Source organism: Manihot esculenta, chromosome 9 (genome assembly GCF_001659605.2).
Source record: "Manihot esculenta cultivar AM560-2 chromosome 9, M.esculenta_v8, whole genome shotgun sequence".
Taxonomy (NCBI): Eukaryota; Viridiplantae; Streptophyta; class Magnoliopsida; order Malpighiales; family Euphorbiaceae; genus Manihot; species Manihot esculenta.
The window spans coordinates 35,087,757-35,106,716 of NC_035169.2; the positions used below are offsets into that span (position 1 = coordinate 35,087,757).

Sequence of the window (18,960 nt, forward strand, 5' to 3'; positions counted from 1 at the left end):
AAATATGAGAATGTGAACCATTCAAGACAAGAGAAGGGAACATGGGACAGGCTTGTGCTACTCTGGAAAACTCGCAATCTGGAAGCGAGAACGCCAATACGAGGAGTTTTCCTTCACCACAGCACTGAATAGTCCCCAAACTCTGTTCCCAACTCCCATGCCAATCCCAGAACAAGCCTCTTTGTCATCCAAACTACTCGGCCCCAAAGTACTGGTAGAATCTTCAAGGGCTCAAGTCAGGTAACAAAGTGAACCAATATTGAAGCCCAAAAGGTGCACGAAACCCAACAGGAGCAGCTTCAATGGTTGAAAGGAGATCCCAGCATGGCGCTCAGATAAAAGGTTTATTCTCTCACTAAACATCCATTGCTTATGAAACGAAGACCATTGGCTCATCAAGCTCTATCAACCAACCAGCTCAAAGGAAAGTGATACGAAGAGCACAACTCGCTCTAGTTATCTCAACCAATGCAAACTTTTGTCGCATTTGAGGTGAATTTTCCATTAATTTTTTTCTCTACTTGAAACAATCTTACAGAAGTTTTTGCCCAAAGTTTTTTGAATATTTTGATAACAACGCCATTTGAATCAAGCACCAATTGGTCATCCAAATACTAATGTAGTTCTTTAAGCCAAAGAAAAGTGAAGGAACCAATATAAAGTTGGGAGCTATAATGCTATCAAAGCAAAATGCCAGATAAATTTATAAATCTAGGGTCACTGCAAGGAACCATCAAATTCAAGTTTACCCCTAAAAATCTTTTTAGGTACCAACTCTTAAACGTTGCAGACAAAGGAAGAACGCAATCTTCCGTCCACAAAAACAGCGCACACAAAGATGCATTGGAATTAACTTAGCTTTCCTCTCTGAGGGGGAAAAGACGGAAACAATTCTTTGGTGTATAGAATATCACAGCTAGATGACTTGTGTAAGATTGACGTTCTCATGATAATCAAGAATAGAACATCAGTTTCATTGTTTACTTGATAATTTAAAGATGCAACATACTGGAACAAAGGTGAATGCTACATTTTTTGTTCCCCTAACTTTGCAAATGGTGTACAACAGCTTTTCCCAAAGTCATCACAAGCAACAAACTTGAGCTTTAATCATCTTCTAGAAGTAACCTGCACGAGTTGAATTCAGGAGTTGGAGAAGGCTATAAGCATTGCATACTGCTTAGCTACACTGTTAACCTTTAGGCATTCGTTGTGACTAAAGAGTAAAGACAGGGCAGTGTGGTCCTTAAAACTTTGTTTTTCCTGGGAACATGTTTGAGACCCCATCTAAAATAGCTTCAAAAGCTGATCTAATGCATCACATCAACAAACATCCAACCTGAAAGGATTATGATACGAGGTACATATTATATGTTATGAACAGGCAATGTTCATATGGGGTTTAGATAATAAGCTAAGTATTACAAAGTCCAGAATAATATATGGATGTGCAAAGTCACATGAATCTGCTTAACAGAAAAAATTGAAAACAGAAAAGAAAAACAAAGAAGAAAAAAAGAACCCATATTTCATTTAATAAGATGGATTCTCATCTACAAGAAGAAATTGTTAATCAGGAAAAAGATTGAACCTTATTTGCTCTAGTAATTAGTGCTTTTGATCTCTGAAAAAGCAAGACTCCAGTTTGGATGCCAAAAACGTCTATGATCTTACTGGTTTAATGTTTTGTGGAATGCAACCTGAAAGTTTCACGGAGAAATTTGTTAGATATGTACATATACCAATACTTGAAACAGAAGGAAGTTGAAGAAGAAGAAATCTGACAATGAATAGTTACATAATATGACTAATTATATTGATGGACTTGAATGCCATAACTGTGTGTGGGTAAAAAAGTTTAACCTATAATGAAATTGTACATCTATAAACTGCACATACATGTATCTGGTCTTACACAGAGTACCCACATCATTGGCACACAGGTGTAAGCCTATGTACTGAAGCATTTCAAACAAAATTCCAAATTTATGATGGTTTCAACACATTTAGTAATTAAAATGTAAATAAAAATACTTACAGATGTAGATGTCTTCAGCAGCTCTCTTATGGCCATTGTTGCATAAGATGAAGCTGGAAGAGTGAAGCTTAACTTAAGAGCCAGTTGGGCTCCCTGTGAATTAGAGTTACATAGAGACTCAACTTGTGGCAGACCTACTTCTCTCTCACCCTCAGTCTCATTATAACCTGTTGATAGATGTATATCATTTTGAAAGCTCGCTGGTAGTCCCGTGCAATCAGATGGGTTTCTATCCTCTTTTTCATTGACTTGTTCTTCTTCTTTGAATAAGCTCTTAGATTTAACCTTGGCAATTTTGTCAAAATCTGTCTCTGCCAATGGTACATTACCATCAGTATACGAGAGTAATTCCCTGCAAAAAGTGAAATAACCATGACCAGTCAATTAATTATCCAGGTTCCAGATGCCCAGATCAAATGGCGAGAAAAGCAAGGAGACATGCCATTCAAAGTCCATTGGCTTCTGAAAAACGCGCCTATAACTTCCAGTCATGCTGGTTATTGAAAATTCTCTACAGAAAGGAAACAAATGTGCCACTCCAATTAGAATAAAGTATGCAAGTGTGTGTAACAGAGACAGAGAGAGGGGGGTGTAAGGGAAAGGGATGGAAGGATTGGAAGGTAGTATCATAAAGTATTTGAGGGAAAGCATTGTGTAAATTACTTGACATTATGGACACTCTCAGTCAAATTGATAGCATCCTGATCAAAAAATAAATAAGACAATAATTAAAATAAACAAGAAACAAAAAAAGATTCCGAGAATACTACAGTTGAACTTTGAATGTGAAATAAGTTTAAAGAAGAGTGACAGTGACGCACAGGAGCATGATCTGGTTTTAATTAGGGGTTTAGACCAAGGTGCTCTTCACCATTAAATAACAAATTTTTATGATGATTGATAACACATCAACCACTTTTCCTTTATCAGAATTCTTCTTTTACAGAGGTAGGTGATAAATTAAGTTATTTCAAACCTTCTTTGACAAATCATGATAAACTTGGGCAATGTCATTTGTTGGATAAGACACCCTAGAGCTGCCAAAACAAAAAGAGTTAATTTCATTTGTTGCCTTGTTCTTTTTAATGTAAAAACAGATATGAGCAACATGGCTTTGCCTTACCCAGGCATAGGAAGGATTACATCATCAATAGTATAATTTCCAGTAGAGATGTCTTCTGCAGTTACTGCCTGCCAAAAGATACAAAACCATCTCTAAATTCTCAATCTTATATTAAAAGTTTGGCCTATTTACATAAAAAATCCAAACCTTTTCGTTATTTTGCAATTTAATCCAAAACTTTAAAAGTTTGCAAAATTGTCCAAAATTGCAATATTTGTTGCAATATCCAAACTTAAAACTTGAATTGGGGAGTGTATCTTGAAGATGTGGATTATTTTATTATACTCGTATGCCACGTAGGTAAATGCTATTGATAAAAAAATCCAAAATTTTTAGCTATTTTGCAATTTAATTCAAAACTTTAAAAATTGATGTAATTCAACTCTCTAAATTTATGTCTTCATACCCGTCTAGATGTAAAAAATCACAACTTTTAACTTCTTTCTATTTGCCACTAATTCCAATAAAAACTACAACAGGTATCATATTTATTAGTTTCTTATTTGTTAGGTATCCATCACAATAAATTTCAATATATTTGTTATAAAAAACCATATCAATATAATTAAAAAAAAAAATTGTAGTCTTAGTGTTCAAAGTTTTGGATTAAATTGCAAAATAGCTAAAAGTTATGAATTTTTTGTATCAATAGCATTTATCTATGTGGCATATCAGTATAATAAAATAATACACATTATCTTGCCACATCAGCAAAACACACTCTCTCCAATTCAAATTTTAAACTTAGATATAATTGCAACAAAATTTGCAATTTTGGACAATTTTACCAACTTTTGAAGTTCTTGATTAAATTGCAAAATAGAGAAAAGTTTTGGATTTTTCATGTAAATAGCCCTAAAAGTTTTCATGTTATGAATGATATATGCATCAGATTGACAATAGTGAGCAACACCAGCAAAATACTATTCACAGTTAACATCACATGCATGATAAAGAAAAATAAGTGATTAGTATGATACTCCAAAGAAGATTGGTAAATATGTACACAAAAGGATGAAAGAGTTTCTTTGAGAGCTATAATATAGGAATCGACCTTAACAAGAGTGCTTTTCCATTCAGGAACATATGTGCCAGGGGTTTCATCTAAATTACTGCAATCATCCACTTCATCATAGCTAAGATCTTCACATTCCAAATTAACTCCTGATGTCTCTCTTGCAGTATCATCTCTTTTGCAATAAACCAAGTCCCCCACCACAACTTGGTGAGTTCCTGCAACATGATTATAAGATGTAAATAAAATGCATTCCTATTCACTTCCTAGAAGCCATCATGAAGGTACAACAATGTGTATGGTGATAACAGTGATAACAATGACAGGCGTTTAAACATTTGCTTTGATCACTACATGCATGGAATAACAAAGAAAAAGAAAATCTGACAATACATCAGCTTACCATATTTTTGTACTCTTGCACTTGCTGCATGGTTCCACAAATAGCTTTGATAACTGTGCACATACCTAAACAACCACAAATATGAACCTCAAAAACCATACAATGAAAGACAATAATATCGTCGTACATACAATACGCACTTGTCCATGATCTCTTTATAGTAAGCCAGTATTGCAAAAAAATATAGGATTAAGTATTATTGTACCTCCAAAAGCTAAATGTGCTGATAAAGTATTGGTCTTGCATTAAACATTAAATATACCTCATAATATCTCAAGCGTGCGGCACACACACTCATACAGACAACATACTGCCTCTTCATACGCTGAAGTGATATGTTTTAAAGGTAACATATCAGAGATTGAAATAAACCATATTGGATTATTAAGCCAGAACTTTGGCATTCACAAAAGCATTCATGTGTAAGCAATAATGTTAAATATAATTCACTTAGAACACAAATATATTCAATCATGATGAAGGCCAACAAACACCAAAGGTTCTTTCAGAAAGTGTGGAACACAATTCAATTGGAAGATACTACATTCAAATGCTTCTAAACACTTACATCATCCTCAAAGTTCTAGGTATAGCTTTCAGGGCCTGCAAGTAGTTCCCAGGACATTTCTTCAAACACTGAAGCTGGACAGCATCAAAAAACAGATAAAAAAAGAAAAGTTAACCACGAGGCAGTCTTATAAAAATGCAATGAAACTAACATAGTGACAAACAGAATTGAGAAATATGTGTGAGAAACATGAGTAGAAAGGTTAACAAGTTCGACATTAGATTAACTTTTACTCTTTTAAAATATTTATTATGGAATCCAACTCAATACTAGAAGCACCCAATTCAGAGAAAGTTACATATGAGCAGTACTAGAGGAGGACAACTCACTATGGCCCTTTCAGCAATCAAGTGCCGAGGTAATTGCCTTAGGGTCCCTTCAATATCATCACTTTCCTTATAATATTCTCGTGCCTTCCTCACCACATCTCTTTGTATTTAAAGATATAAGTCAAGAAAAACAACTGCCAGCAGTTCTCCATTGCTTTACAGTTGGAAAAAACAATAATTTGAATTACGAATTAGCTAAACAGGAAAATTTCTCTGAATAAACACAGAGTTGACAAAAGGATATCCCCTTCTCTAGGATCAAGGATCATGCTTGCAGCACTTTTCCACTCTCCTCTGAGTAATGCAGCCCCAATTAGATGAGTTGGCACAGAACCACTACCAAAACGCTGAAAAGAACATGGCATTATAAAAATCACGGGTCAGCATCAAAGATCAGTAAGACTTGCTCAGCCAGCATTTCCTTAGGGTTGGCTGATTAATTGCATTTGACTAGAGCAAATAAAGAAATGAAAACTTGAAGAGTATAAATCAAGGACGTACCTGTAAACCAAAGTAATTGATGAAGCCATGCCTTCCTAATGAATCTGCAGAACCTTTGATGGTATCTTCAGAATCTGCAATGACTCCTCTAAGGAAATGTAAGAACTGTGAGACCATAACACCAGAAAAATTGGATGGCTAATATAACCAGCAAATATATCCATGTAGGAAAGCACACTTACCGTAAGGTAACTGTGAACCGGTTACCTAGGAGCTGCCCAAGAAGAAGTCCTTCCTTGACATGGCTGCACAGTGAAGCAGCAACAGTAAGAATGTGCTAAAACATGATTAGATGGAAGCATACAAACAATTAATTTTTTATCTTACCAGAAATCACCCACTTTGATACCAATTAATCTTTCATTAAGAGCAGCTACTCTACTAGCATGCTGCTTGAAAACAGTAACCTGGAAGCAGCGAAAATAATTATTTACTAAAACATACTTTCCACCTTGACAAAAATAGATTGCTTTAGATGATTTAGCATCCCAAGAAAAGTGCACCATGCTCGCATGACAAGAAGATTAAACCACATGCATGCATACACTGATAATTATGTATGACCAACACATAGGCACACCCATCTTAGTAAGAAGAATATAACAGTAGAAACACATAAAATATTTGACTTCAGGCAACACCCAAAGTGAGCTATACGATACAGGTCTATGTAAATAACCTTTAATAGAGACAAACTGGAATAAATGGATTTACGATGGAGTGTTGATTAATGGTAATGACTTACCCTTTGGGTTGAGACAGAGCGCTTATCCTTTGTGCCCGCAAATCCAAAAGATCTTGGCTGTGAAACAAAAATATCAACCAAACAGAAAATATTCCACAGGTATGATAGACAATATGAATTTGCCAGAGACAACCTATCCATATAGGGGAAAGACAAAGGCAATATACCAGTATAATTATTCACCAAAAAAAGAGACCAAAAAATGGTTTAAAAAGATTAAATGGGGAGAAACATGCTATCCTTATCATTACTTCTTGAGCACATCTAATTGTATGCCAAGAGCTTTTGCTTTATTATTTATTTCTCTTTCATTGTCCCAACAGTAGGCAAATCAAAATTACACAGGAATTGACGTACCTGAATGCCAAGCATCTTTCCTATTAATCCTATGGCTTCCTGTGTATCTTTATTTTCCTTGTAAAGGTGAAACCTGAAAAAGTCTAATTTCAGTCCCTTTTGGATGATTGAAAAACTCACATCAAACATCTCTCCAAATTTGAACACGTGTGAAATAAGGACATAGCTATCTATACCAAAGCATAGATAGAAAAGCATATCACCTCATAAACTTACTACCTGAGAAACTTGCCAAGGCGCTCTGGCCAATGAGATGAACCTCGGCTATCAAATGGCTTATCACTTCTGTCTCTCCTTTTCTTGGAATTTCTACCGCCATTATTATGTCCTCCAGAATTCAATCTCACCCGAATGCACTTAGATGAAGCATCAGGTCCATCAACGGTATCAGTAACAAGGAACTTGAAGTTCTCCTTGAAGAAATTATGCATTGCCTGAAAATTTCAAAACAGTAAATTAACTTATAAAATATTTTTTTTTATTACTAGTAATCTAAAAAAACTGAAAAACAAACCGTTCGATTGGCCTTATCAGAACTAGGAGAAAGAAGGATTGGCGAAATGCTAGTGCTATCTTCACTTTCCGTAGTAACTTGAGTGAGAAAAGCTTCCAGACGGAGCGCATCGGAATCACCAGCAAGTGACCTGAATGACTCGATTTCAGAAGCGTAACTTTTTCCAATTTGATTCGATACATTCTTCTCTCCCCCATCTACGGTCTCCGCAATCTGAAACCACCCAAAAAAAAAAACTTTAACAACACAAACCGTCTGAATCGAGTAACAGAAATTTATTGGAGTAATGAAGAAATTCACCTCTGGAGGAACTTCCAGAGAGGTCAAATGAACTACATTTCCATCGTTATCAACTTCGTTCACTATAAAATCGGAATATCTTTGCTTGAGAATCCCGCGAAAGCCAGGGAGTTGAGAGATATAGCAGAAGATGCCGACGTCAGATTCATCTGTGGTCGTTTTGGCGGTTTCCATTAGAATTTCTAAGAAACAGCCGGCGATGGGAGTTGTCGCGATGGTAAACTACCTTGAAGAGAGTTGCAGGACGACGACAGGTAGGGTTTTACTTCTGAAAACTAAAAAGCACCACGACAACACTGATCGTGCCACTGCCCCTCGGGGTTTTAGCGGACACGATTTCCCCAAAACGCGACGTTTTGGATTTCTGCCATGCACAGTACAATGTGGATATAATACCACTATATAAGTGAAATAAAGATTAAAAAGTAATTGAAATATTTACTATTTAGTCCTAAATTTTAGGATTATTAATAAATTAATTTTTATATTTTTAAAAATTTATTAAAATATTCCTAAATTTTAGGATTATTAATAAATTAATTCTTATATTTTTAAAAATTTATTAAAATATTCTTATTTTTATTTCTATATCTATTAACCATATAGTTCTTCCATTCATTTTCACTTAGTTTATTGAAAAAATACTAAATTATTCTCAACTTCTAAATTATTTTCTATCTCTATTAAAACATCTGACGACCACTTTTAGAGAAAAATGACAATCTTTTCCGGCCAAGTTTCAACAAGCTGGCAACACCAACAAACAATATTCACCACTACCTTGAGGTAAATTAGAAATCACATAGTTGTTAAATTCATATGCAACCCGTCCACCGGCTACTGCAGCGGAGCCTGTAAGGGAGGACGTAGTCTAAAATTGCAGTTGAGCCTCAGGCTGAAGAGTTTCTGTGGGGTTTTGTTCAAGGATAATACGTCAATGTGATGCAACTGAACGGAGGTGGAATTTATTGAGTCAATTTTCGATGGCAATGAGAGTTTCTGCTTGGGAATTAGAGAGAATGGACTGGCTAGGAAGAGGATTGAGAACTAAGGTCTGGCAGTGGTGTGAGTGCGAGGAAGTGGTGAAGAGAGGAAAAAAAATGGTAAAGCCAAATAAGAGAAGGGCATTGCTCAATTTTTCTTCCATGGATAGGCATCATTATCATCACAATTTTAAAAAATCTTCCTAACTCTACTCAAATCCTCTGCATGAGCAGCCAAATGAATTTGTGAGTCATCTAACTTTTCAGATGACTTCTTACTCTTCTTTCTCTCACCACCGCTAATAAAACTAAGCTGCCTCTCCATTACTGTCCGAAAATTTTTCTATTTCTCCCCAAACCCACGAAAACTCTTTTATTTCTCAAGTGCCTCACGAAAGCTTGGATGCTTTTCCATCTGTTACATAATCTGCGTCCGCCTTCACCATTTTCCATTGAATGCACCACCACTATCGAAAATTCAAGCTCGAGTCCCACCATGGGGAGTCATCTCCTCTTCTCAGCATCCTCCTTTTTTGCCGTGCTTCGTACCTTCTCTTCTCAATAGAAAGACACCTCTCGTTTCCTCTACACCTTTAAGGGTGGTCTGAGCTTAGCAATTCTAGTGGCGCGAGTAGTAAAAGAGGAAGTGGCGATTCAATTCTCTTTGACTAGTTTTTTATCTTTCTTTCTTATTAAAATTTTACAGAAGAGATAAAAAATAGATAAATAGATTATTTTATTAATGAAAATAAAAAAATGACATTTTAATAAAATTTTAAAAATATAAAAATTAAATTAATAATAATAATAATATCCAAAAAATAAATAATAAATCTTCTAAAATAATATAATGATACATTTGAGGTCTAACTCTTTTTCTGGAAATGTATTTTCTTTTTGCTAATAAAATTATATTATGAGAGAAAATACTCATCGGCCACATTTAATTGTTTAATAGAGATTGACTCAATAATAATATTATTTTAATTTAATGTGTTGAAATATCTATAGTTAAGAAAATTACTTTGTTTAAATATAAATTTAATAGGATTAATATTTAAATTTCATACTTTAATTATTAATTTAATTTATAAATTGTTAAAACTTGATGAAGTGTTTAATAAGTACAATTTAAATAAATAACTAATTTCTACAGAAAATAACTAACTCAATTTTTAAATAATAAATAATAAATCACTAAAAAAACAACAAATAATATGTGATTAAAATTACAATTATACAGCTAGAAATTAAGTTTGTTACTGTTTTTGTCATTCAAATTAGTTTATGTATTCACACACATTATATTAATTTTAAAATCATAACCATATGGCTATAAATTGATATTGTTAATATTTTTGTTCATTTTTAAATAATATTATTTTTAATCAATTTATTGTTAGTAGTCATTATGTAGTTAATACATAGATTATGCTAATTTTAATACAAATTTTTTTATAAATATAAATTTAATTAAACATATATAATTTTATTTAAGATTAAATAAATTCTATTCAAAATTTTAATTCAATTAAGCCGTCAACTAAGCCCCCGGCATTAGGAGTGAGCGGTATTCGGTTTAAATCGAAAAAATCGATCGAATCGAATCGATTTGAAAATTTGGTTTGATTTTTTATACATTTCGATTCGATTTGGTTTTGATTAAAAAAAACTGAAAAAATCGAACCGAATCGATTAGTGATAATAATATATTTTTTTCAATAATATAGAGAAATTAAATCATATTAAGATTAAAATATTTTAATTAAATTTTAAAATATTAAAAATAAAGTGTAAAAAATAAAAAAATTATTAAAAATGGGAAACCGATCAAACCGAACCGAATCGAACCGAATCAGACCGGTTCGGTTCGATTCGGTTTCTGACCAAAATCGGTTCGGTTCGGTTTTCATAAACACTAACCGAACCGACCGAATGCTCACCCCTACTCGGAATTGCGGAGCTATCCCTGCCCTTGGCCTCGGACCAACTCTAGCTGCACAAAACTGGGACATAAGTTACTTGAGTCAAAGCGCAGTCTCGCCTCCTCCGCCAATTAACTGGAACAGATCCGAATACCGGCCACAGAAGACTGTCACAAACGAAGAAGGCAGAGTGAAAGAAAGAGGGGAGATCAATATGGTGACCAAAACAGAGGAAACACAATTGAATAGGCTGGAGAGTCAGGTGGAGCATGGAGGTGGAGGGGCTTGGGACTATCTCTGCTTGGTCAGGAAGCTTAAGGTTAGGCGTTCTGACAAGGTTTTGAAGTATGGTTTATCCATCTTGAATGACCCCAAGAAGCGATCTGGTCTCGGTGCCGAAGGTGAGTATTTATGGGCTCCTTTCTCTCTCGATTTGCTCTATTGACCATCGGGGTTTCCTTAATTATGGTGAATTTTCAGTTTTTATCAATATTTGGATGAGTTATTAGTTTGCGGGTATGAAGATTTGGACTTTGGAGCTTCATTTGGATTGGGTCTCAGTTACTGTTGGTACTATAATTTGATGAAGTTTTAAATTTGTTTGTTTGATTGTTGAATAATTGAGATTTGAGATGTTGAAACTTGGCGTTGATTGATTGCGCATATAGATTCTTTAAGACACCGTGCAAATGCTTAGACTCGTTGATTGTTGAGTTTAGCATTGATGGAGAGACTGAGTTGGGCTGCTTATGTCTAATCAGTGTGAAGCCATGAAGAACTTAAGAGAACCACATGAAGACACACATCAAATGTGTCTAATGGAAAGCAGCATATCTGGCATTTTTTTTAATTATTATTGTGTGAGATTGTGCACAAAACAGCAGATTGCGCCAAGAGAGACTCATTGGGAGAACATTTTCTTGATGCTATATTTGTAGATTGATTCTTGTTTCTAATTTTGTTGGAGGACTTTAGCCTATCTTATTTTAGAATTGTAGCCTGGCATTGCTATGAATTGAGTTGAATAGTACACACACACATATTTCCTACCTGAAAGAGTTGCTGAAATTCAAAGATTTTCGTTTCCTCCCCTTTTAGGGAGGTATACAATTATTGGACAGTACTTCTAACCAGTAGGTTTTCATTTCTTGATGCAGAATGGACTCTTTATGAGCAGGTTGCAATTGCAGCTATGGACTGCCAATGTCTTGATGTTGCAAAGGTATTGCTTTCTTCTTCTTCTTCTTTGTGTCCTATATCTCTGAAACTATACCTCATTTTCTTTGTCATTTAGATATCCTGGTAAAATTTTCACTGATAGGTGATAAATTGCATTTAACTTTTTCTTGTTCAAGTTTTTTCATTAGGTGATATGTTGCATATTCATTTGATTGCTAATGCCATTGATTGTTTCATCTGGTCACTCATCCTAGCTCACTTGTTGTAACAACACTGATTGCCATGTATGGCAAAGGATCTTAATTGCTTGAGATGTCATTAATTGAAAGTACCAAACTCATATCCATGTCTGACTCTCCTTTGCTCTTCCATTCACAGTGTAGCATAATCTTTGAATGTGGAGCAAGCCACTCCTTTCATTTTCTTTATTATTCCTTGATAATCAGTTCAAATTAATTGAATTTTGTTGATTATTGAAATAGATGGGCATTATGAGATTTACTATATTGAAGTTGATGCAATTATGCCTTTGAACCTTTTGTAGGACTGCATTAATGTGTTGCAGAAGAGATTTCCAGAGAGTAAAAGAGTTGGTAAGTCAAAATAACCTGTGTGGAGATTGCTGTGATTTTGTGCTGGGTCTGGGGACTTGCTTGCTGGGGTTTTCATAATCAGTCATAAGCATCAAGAAATTCCAACATCAAAGTTTTTTTATTATTATTCCATGGGGCGAGGGACGTTTTAGGTTGTTTTCGAGCAATTTTTTGGTACTAAGGCACACAACTTGAAAGACAGCAATTGTTTACATTTGCATCACCATAATTTCTCCATTGCAGCCCATCCAACACTAGCAATGAAGAAAAATTAAGATAATGTTTGCAATTCATCATTTGATCACAGCCTACTGCCAAGAGTCATCTAGGTTAGCACCGAGAAGGAAACAAATCCTGAAATAGATTAATCCTAATGCCTAATGTAATAAGAAGACAAACTGAGCTCTAAAAAGTTAAATTCAAAGGTTTAAAAAATAACTAATTTAAAATTCTTGACTGTTGATCCAAGATTGATAATTTGTTTGGTTTAGTTTAAATTCTTATAACTCTTGATAAGAATTTCAGCATTCAATGGTGTAGTGAATGCTGGCAAAGAGAAAGAGACTTAATGCATTATATCTGACTTGCTAGTTTATATATATATATAATTGGCTAACTCAGTAAGAAATACGTATCTTTGAACTCTTCATATGTGATGTCTCGTTATTGTTGTTTTGACATAAATCACAGGCAGGCTGGAGGGGATGTTACTTGAAGCAAAGGGGTCTTGGGCAGAGGCAGAGAATGCTTATGCAAGCCTGCTAGAGGACAATCCATTGGATCAGGTGAATTTTCATGACCAATTTTTAATGAATGAAACTTTCATTTCTTAATGATGACTGTTTTATCTTTCTAAATTGGGAAAAATCATTTATGTTCTTTTGTTGAAATAAGAACTAAATGTAAAACTGGTGGTGGTTTTCTTAAGCAGGTAATACATAAAAGGAGGGTGGCTTTGGCAAAGGCACAAGGCAACCTGCCAGGGGCTATTGAATTTCTCAACAAATATCTTGAAATGTGAGGCAGATCTCAAAAGCCTACTTTCTTGTGTTCTGATAATCTATTAGTGTAGCACACTGATGCTTTTGTTCTTTTGTTGTTTACCTTTCGACTCTGGTAGATTTATGGCTGATTCTGATGCCTGGAGAGAACTTGCTGAGATATATGTTTCCCTGCAGATGTGAGTTTTCCTCAAGTTATATTTTAAGAAAGCTAATGTCTACCAAATTCCTTCAGTTGTGTTGCAGCTGTATACATTCTGAGCAGCTTAATCTATATCTCCATTTGATATATTAGGTATAAGCAAGCTGCATTCTGCTATGAGGAATTAATACTAGCTCAGCCTACAGTTCCATTATATCATTTGGCCTATGCTGATGTAAGAGACTTCCCCACTCTGGCTGCTTGCCTTTTGTTCTAATTAGATGTTGACCTTTTCTTTCTCTTGGTTCTCATGGTTTAACAAGTTGATGCAATTATAGAAGAGCACAATGGATCTTGTTTGTGACTAATATAGGAAGTGAGCTGCAACTTTCATTCATCATTTCCTGATTTTATGATACAATAAATTTGTTCCTTCTTTCTATGAATTTGTAAACTGAAAAAAAAAAATAAAACACCCTGCTTCTATAATTACTTGGTACTCATTAAACCATGCAGAAGTAAATGTTTGATGCAATTCTTCTAGATCCCCAGAAACATCCTATGGATCCTACACTGAAAACAAGTTTAAGATGAAGCTATAGGATGGCATTGCATGATGTCTACTGTTATTAAACTTGACAATTTATTTGATTAGTTCTTGTTGAATTTAAAAATTGTCTTATTGATCATAAGAATAAAAAATTGAAGTGTGTGATAGAACAAAAATAAAAATTCTGGGATGTAATAGGTCAAAATAAAATCTCAGGGATGTATTGGACATTTCCCCAATAATTCCAGGAATAAATGATGTATTAGGCCCAAAAAGAAAAGGAGAAAAAAAAACTCATGCAACAAATGCAAATTGGAACAATGATCAATAAAGGAGAGAATATCACGAGACAAGGACTTGTAGGTTGATTCAGCAGTGTACCTACGTCCATGGGGCGATCTTTTTGCCTACAAAGAATAAGATAATAGGAGCCTTTTTATATAGATCCTAGATAGGAGAAACTCGCATTGTCGATCTTGCATCATATCCTGATTAGGGCCTTAGGCATTAGATCAGATGTTGATTTTATTGGTATAAAGGGGACAAAAACACAGGTTAATTGACTGATTCCTAAATCTAAAATTTAAATGGTTGTGCTTTCTTGGTTTAACAGGTGCTTTACACACTTGGTGGATTAGAAAACCTTCAAGCAGCTAAGAAATATTATTCTTCCACAGTAGACTTGACTGGTGGCAAGAACACCAGAGCACTTTTTGGTGTTTGTTTGGTGAGCTCTAGTCCTCTTTCATGCAATTTCATTATCTGGCTTTTCTTAATCTGCATGACCAAATGAATGCTATGATCCCTGTTATCCAGTGCACATCTGCCATCACACAACTCACAAAAGGGCGAAACAAGGAAGATAGTCCAGACCTGCAATCACTTGCAACAGCAGCCTTGGAGAAAGACTACAAGCAAAGAGCTTCTGACAAGGTTTCTGTGCTTGCTTCAGCTTTGAAAAGTTTGAAAGTGTCGTCATGACTTCTTCAGGACTGAATCAAGCTTGACCCAGATGCCAGGATCTTCATCATAGGCTAAACAGAAAGCAGGAAATCTACCAATGCTTTAGATTTATGAGTTCTTAATTTGCTTGTATTGTTTTATAATGCTCTATTGAGCAGACTAAGACTACTTGAGAAATATTTTTCTCCTCTTGCATAATTTCAGATTTAACAATCATTGAATATTAGTGTTTGATTATTTTCAAAATGACTGTTGAAATAGTCTTTTTTTTTAATTATTTTTTCAATCAACACTACTTCAAAATTGCTGCTGAAATAGTCTTTTTCATTTATATTTTTTCAATCGAAGAGTTTTAGTATTGAATCCATATACAGGTTTTTACTAATTCTGTTAATTCCAGTTATCTTTTATTTTAATTTATGCTATAAGCTTGACAACAACAAAATGGTATAAGCCGTTAGATTTCGCGTATATAATGTTAATTTTGTATATGATATCAAATATTTATTCACATCATACATGTATATCAAGATTCTAAACTCAAAAACTACTTAAAATAATAATTAATATTTTTTACTTTAATTTTAATTTTGTAAAAAAAATTAAAGATAGAAAATATAATCCACTATATTTAATAATTAGATTATATTAAATATTGAAGATAGTTTATTCCAAAATAATATTTTCGCAACTACCAATTCCCAGTTAGCATTTAGCTCCATAAATTACGGCGGTTAAAGTATTATACAGTATTTTTCAAAGGGCTGATCGTATGATTAATTTTTTAAATATATATAAAAATAAAAAAATCACTAGCATATAATAATTTGGAGGCATTTTGGTAAATTAACAAGGAAGGAGGTGGCATACACAAGTCCAGGTTGATATAAGTGCTAACCCTAGCTGCGTTTTAGATTTACTTGCTGCTGACTTGAACTGCATCTTTCGAACGGCAGCCGCACCCTAGTCGCAGAGGCTGCACTGAGAACATGGCCGTCGGGTACCTCTCTGCCTTTCTCGACCCTATGATCTCTTGCTCTATCTGTCTGTCTGTATTATATAGGCTTTGAAATGATTGAGATGCATTTTCTCTCAGGAAGAACAAGCGGATATCAAAGGGGAAGAAGGGAGGCAAGAAGAAGGCGTGAGTAGATTTACTGACGCTGGAACTTCTTCATTATTTATTTTCGATGATCTCATTAAAGAAGCGATAAATTTTGATTATTTTGATTTGATTTAGAGTTTATGTGCATTTTCAATTGAAGATATGGTTGTGCAATATGTGCATGTAAAAGGACTTTTTATTTTTTGACGAATTGGTTGCTTGTGATGGTGAATGGAACAGAGTTGATCCGTTTGCAAAGAAGGACTGGTACGATATTAAGGCACCTTCTGTCTTCAATGTCAGAAATATTGGGAAGACACTTGTCACCAGAACCCAGGGAACCAAGGTTCTTACTCTCTCTCTCTCTATCTATATGTGTCAACATATACATATCCATGAATATGCAGTTCTTGTGGAGGTTTGTCTCATATCTGTTTTAAAACTGTTTAGTTACTGAAATTGAGGCTTGGCCCATGAGATGTTTGAGGTTGTCGCTCATGCTCTTCTTGCCTGTGTAAGAACTTCTATGAATACCCGGTGGAAATTTGATAAGCATTGCAATTTGTTGTCTAGCAATAGCAATCATATTGTAATTGCATGTCCATTATTATGCTCAGAATCCATTACTTGTCAAAAGACTGTTGATTTGGAGTATTGTTGAAGCAGAATAATAACCCTGCAAAAGTTGCAAAGAAGACTAATAGGATATTCATATGCTTTTATCTCTGGGCCTTTATGTAAGATCAGGATATGCAACTTACAGTATCCCTGGTGCAATGCATAATTTGGAAGTCGATTTATTTGGAATTTCTTCTTTGTATTCAATTTTGATTTACCTGGGGCTTGCTTGGTTTAACAGATTGCTTCTGAGGGGCTGAAACATCGAGTTTTTGAAGTATCGTTGGCTGACCTTCAAAAGGATGAGGATCATGCCTACAGGAAGATCCGCCTTAGAGCAGAGGATGTGCAAGGGAAGAACGTGTTGACTAATTTCTGGGTAGGTAGCATCACAGACAATTTTAACTTATGCAGAAGGCACCATTTATAAAAGGCTATTTATCTGCATGTCAATGTCATATTCATTTAAATCACACAAAATGCCCCCAATTCCCAAAAATTTCAGGGAATGGACTTCACTACCGACAAGCTGAGGTCACTGGTGAGGAAATGGCAGACACTGATTGAAGCCCATGTTGACGTGAAGACTACTGATAATTACACCTTGAGGTTGTTTTGCATTGCTTTCACTAAGAGACGTGCAAACCAGGTCAAGAGGACATGCTATGCTCAGTCCAGTCAGATTCGTCAGGTTTATATTTTACCCAGAGTTCTTTCTGTTGATAATGAACTGTAGCACATGTTAACTCTTAGGTCTTGCCTTGTCCTCAACATCAGATTCGTCGGAAGATGAGGGAAATTATTATTAATCAGGCTGCATCATGTGACTTGAAAGAACTGGTGGCAAAGTTCATCCCTGAAATGATTGGCAGAGAGATTGAGAAGGCAACATCTAGCATATACCCTCTGCAAAATGTTTTCATTCGGAAGGTCAAGATCCTGAAGGCTCCCAAATTTGATCTTGGCAAGTTGATGGAGGTATGTTTCAAGCACTTTTCTCTCAGTTCCATGTTTTACAACATCTTGCTACAAATTTCAAATATTTTAATCATGAGTAAACATCATGCGACAATGCATATTTTGTCATGAGAAGCATTTTCTTGAGCTAAAGTACCCATCTTATGTGGATGTGTTGACGCCTTGATCTGCTGTTAATGTCTCCAGGTCCATGGGGACTACTCAGCAGATGATATTGGTGTGAAGTTGGAGAGGCCTGCTGATGAAACAATGGCAGAGGGAGAGACTGAGGTTGTTGGTGCAGCCTAAGGAGAGTTCTATTTTAGGTTGTGATAGTTTAAATTTTCAGGCTTTGTGGATTTTCTTTTGAGAAATCAGTAATTAGAAATATTCAGATTGAGATGCAGAACTAGCACGGTCTAAGTATATGATCTATATGAATGGTTTCTTAGATGTTGAATGAATTTCTTTCATATGTATGTTTACAATCCTATGCTTCATTATAATTTTGTTGAGGATTTATTTATTGTTGGTTGCATAACATGGTAGGGAATTGTGTTAAACCGAATTTCATCAATGTCTAGCCCAAAGCCCCTGGCAGTGCTGCTTAAAGCTAATCCATGCAATTCATAATCGAGATCGCGAATTCATCAAGAAAATTTACAACCCAATCAGCTAATTAACAGAGCAATTGCAACAAAACTATATCGATGGATAAGTTTCATCAACGGCCATTCAAATCAAAATGTTGAATGGTGAAGCAAAATTTACAACAAATTTTTCCAAGCAAAAAGAAAGCTGCAGTAAAATCAGAAGGCAGGCCCAATTTCAGGGAGGAAAATAGCAATCAATTATCAAATTTGTGAAGAGAGGACGTTAAGGGGAGCTCTAGTGATGGTGAGAAGGAACAACTCAACAGGGTAGAAGCCAATCATCAACCGGTGCTGTCTGGGGAAATTTCACTCCAAATATGAGGGAAAAGAATTCAAGAGGAGGAAGAAGAATCAGAAGTGAAGAAGTTGAGAGGGACTGCTCGGCTCTGTTACGTGGG

The 18,960-nt window shown here is 35.0% G+C and overlaps 3 protein-coding genes across 6 annotated transcripts; 2 read left to right on the forward strand and 1 right to left on the reverse strand.

Moving 5' to 3' along the window:
* Window positions 1-925: 925 nt before the first annotated feature.
* On the reverse strand, window positions 926-8,215 carry LOC110623382 (multisubstrate pseudouridine synthase 7). 4 transcript variants are annotated; one of them, XM_021768301.2, is made up of 20 exons: window positions 7,894-8,215; window positions 7,594-7,806; window positions 7,299-7,513; window positions 7,080-7,152; window positions 6,723-6,779; window positions 6,305-6,384; window positions 6,160-6,222; window positions 5,978-6,065; window positions 5,721-5,823; window positions 5,477-5,580; window positions 5,148-5,221; window positions 4,580-4,644; window positions 4,216-4,394; window positions 3,162-3,253; window positions 3,015-3,075; window positions 2,702-2,739; window positions 2,481-2,549; window positions 2,039-2,390; window positions 1,592-1,700; window positions 926-1,128 (listed from the first exon to the last, which is right to left on the reverse strand). In XM_021768301.2, the coding sequence occupies exons 1-19, from the start codon at window positions 8,065-8,067 to the stop codon at window positions 1,671-1,673; spliced, it is 2,130 nt and encodes a 709-aa protein (XP_021623993.1). In that variant the 5' UTR covers window positions 8,068-8,215; the 3' UTR covers window positions 926-1,128; window positions 1,592-1,670. The 4 variants fall into 4 exon arrangements, with proteins under 4 accessions (XP_021623993.1, XP_021623992.1, XP_021623995.1 ...); XM_021768300.2 differs by having other exon boundaries at window positions 926-1,339; XM_021768303.2 differs by having other exon boundaries at window positions 926-1,339; window positions 3,162-3,229; window positions 7,894-8,210.
* Window positions 8,216-10,830: 2,615 nt separating this feature from the next.
* LOC110623466 (ER membrane protein complex subunit 2) lies at window positions 10,831-15,475 on the forward strand. Its single transcript, XM_021768426.1, has 9 exons — window positions 10,831-11,202; window positions 11,959-12,023; window positions 12,525-12,573; window positions 13,264-13,358; window positions 13,505-13,590; window positions 13,694-13,753; window positions 13,870-13,951; window positions 14,880-14,993; window positions 15,083-15,475. The coding sequence occupies exons 1-9, from the start codon at window positions 11,016-11,018 to the stop codon at window positions 15,245-15,247; spliced, it is 903 nt and encodes a 300-aa protein (XP_021624118.1). The 5' UTR covers window positions 10,831-11,015; the 3' UTR covers window positions 15,248-15,475.
* A 600-nt stretch (window positions 15,476-16,075) lies between these two features.
* On the forward strand, window positions 16,076-18,397 carry LOC110623726 (40S ribosomal protein S3a-2). The gene is made up of 7 exons (XM_021768747.2): window positions 16,076-16,229; window positions 16,326-16,373; window positions 16,575-16,680; window positions 17,194-17,331; window positions 17,458-17,643; window positions 17,730-17,930; window positions 18,117-18,397. Exons 1-7 carry the CDS (start codon window positions 16,219-16,221, stop codon window positions 18,216-18,218), a joined length of 792 nt encoding a protein of 263 aa, XP_021624439.1. The 5' UTR covers window positions 16,076-16,218; the 3' UTR covers window positions 18,219-18,397.
* The last annotated feature ends 563 nt before the right edge of the window (window positions 18,398-18,960 follow it).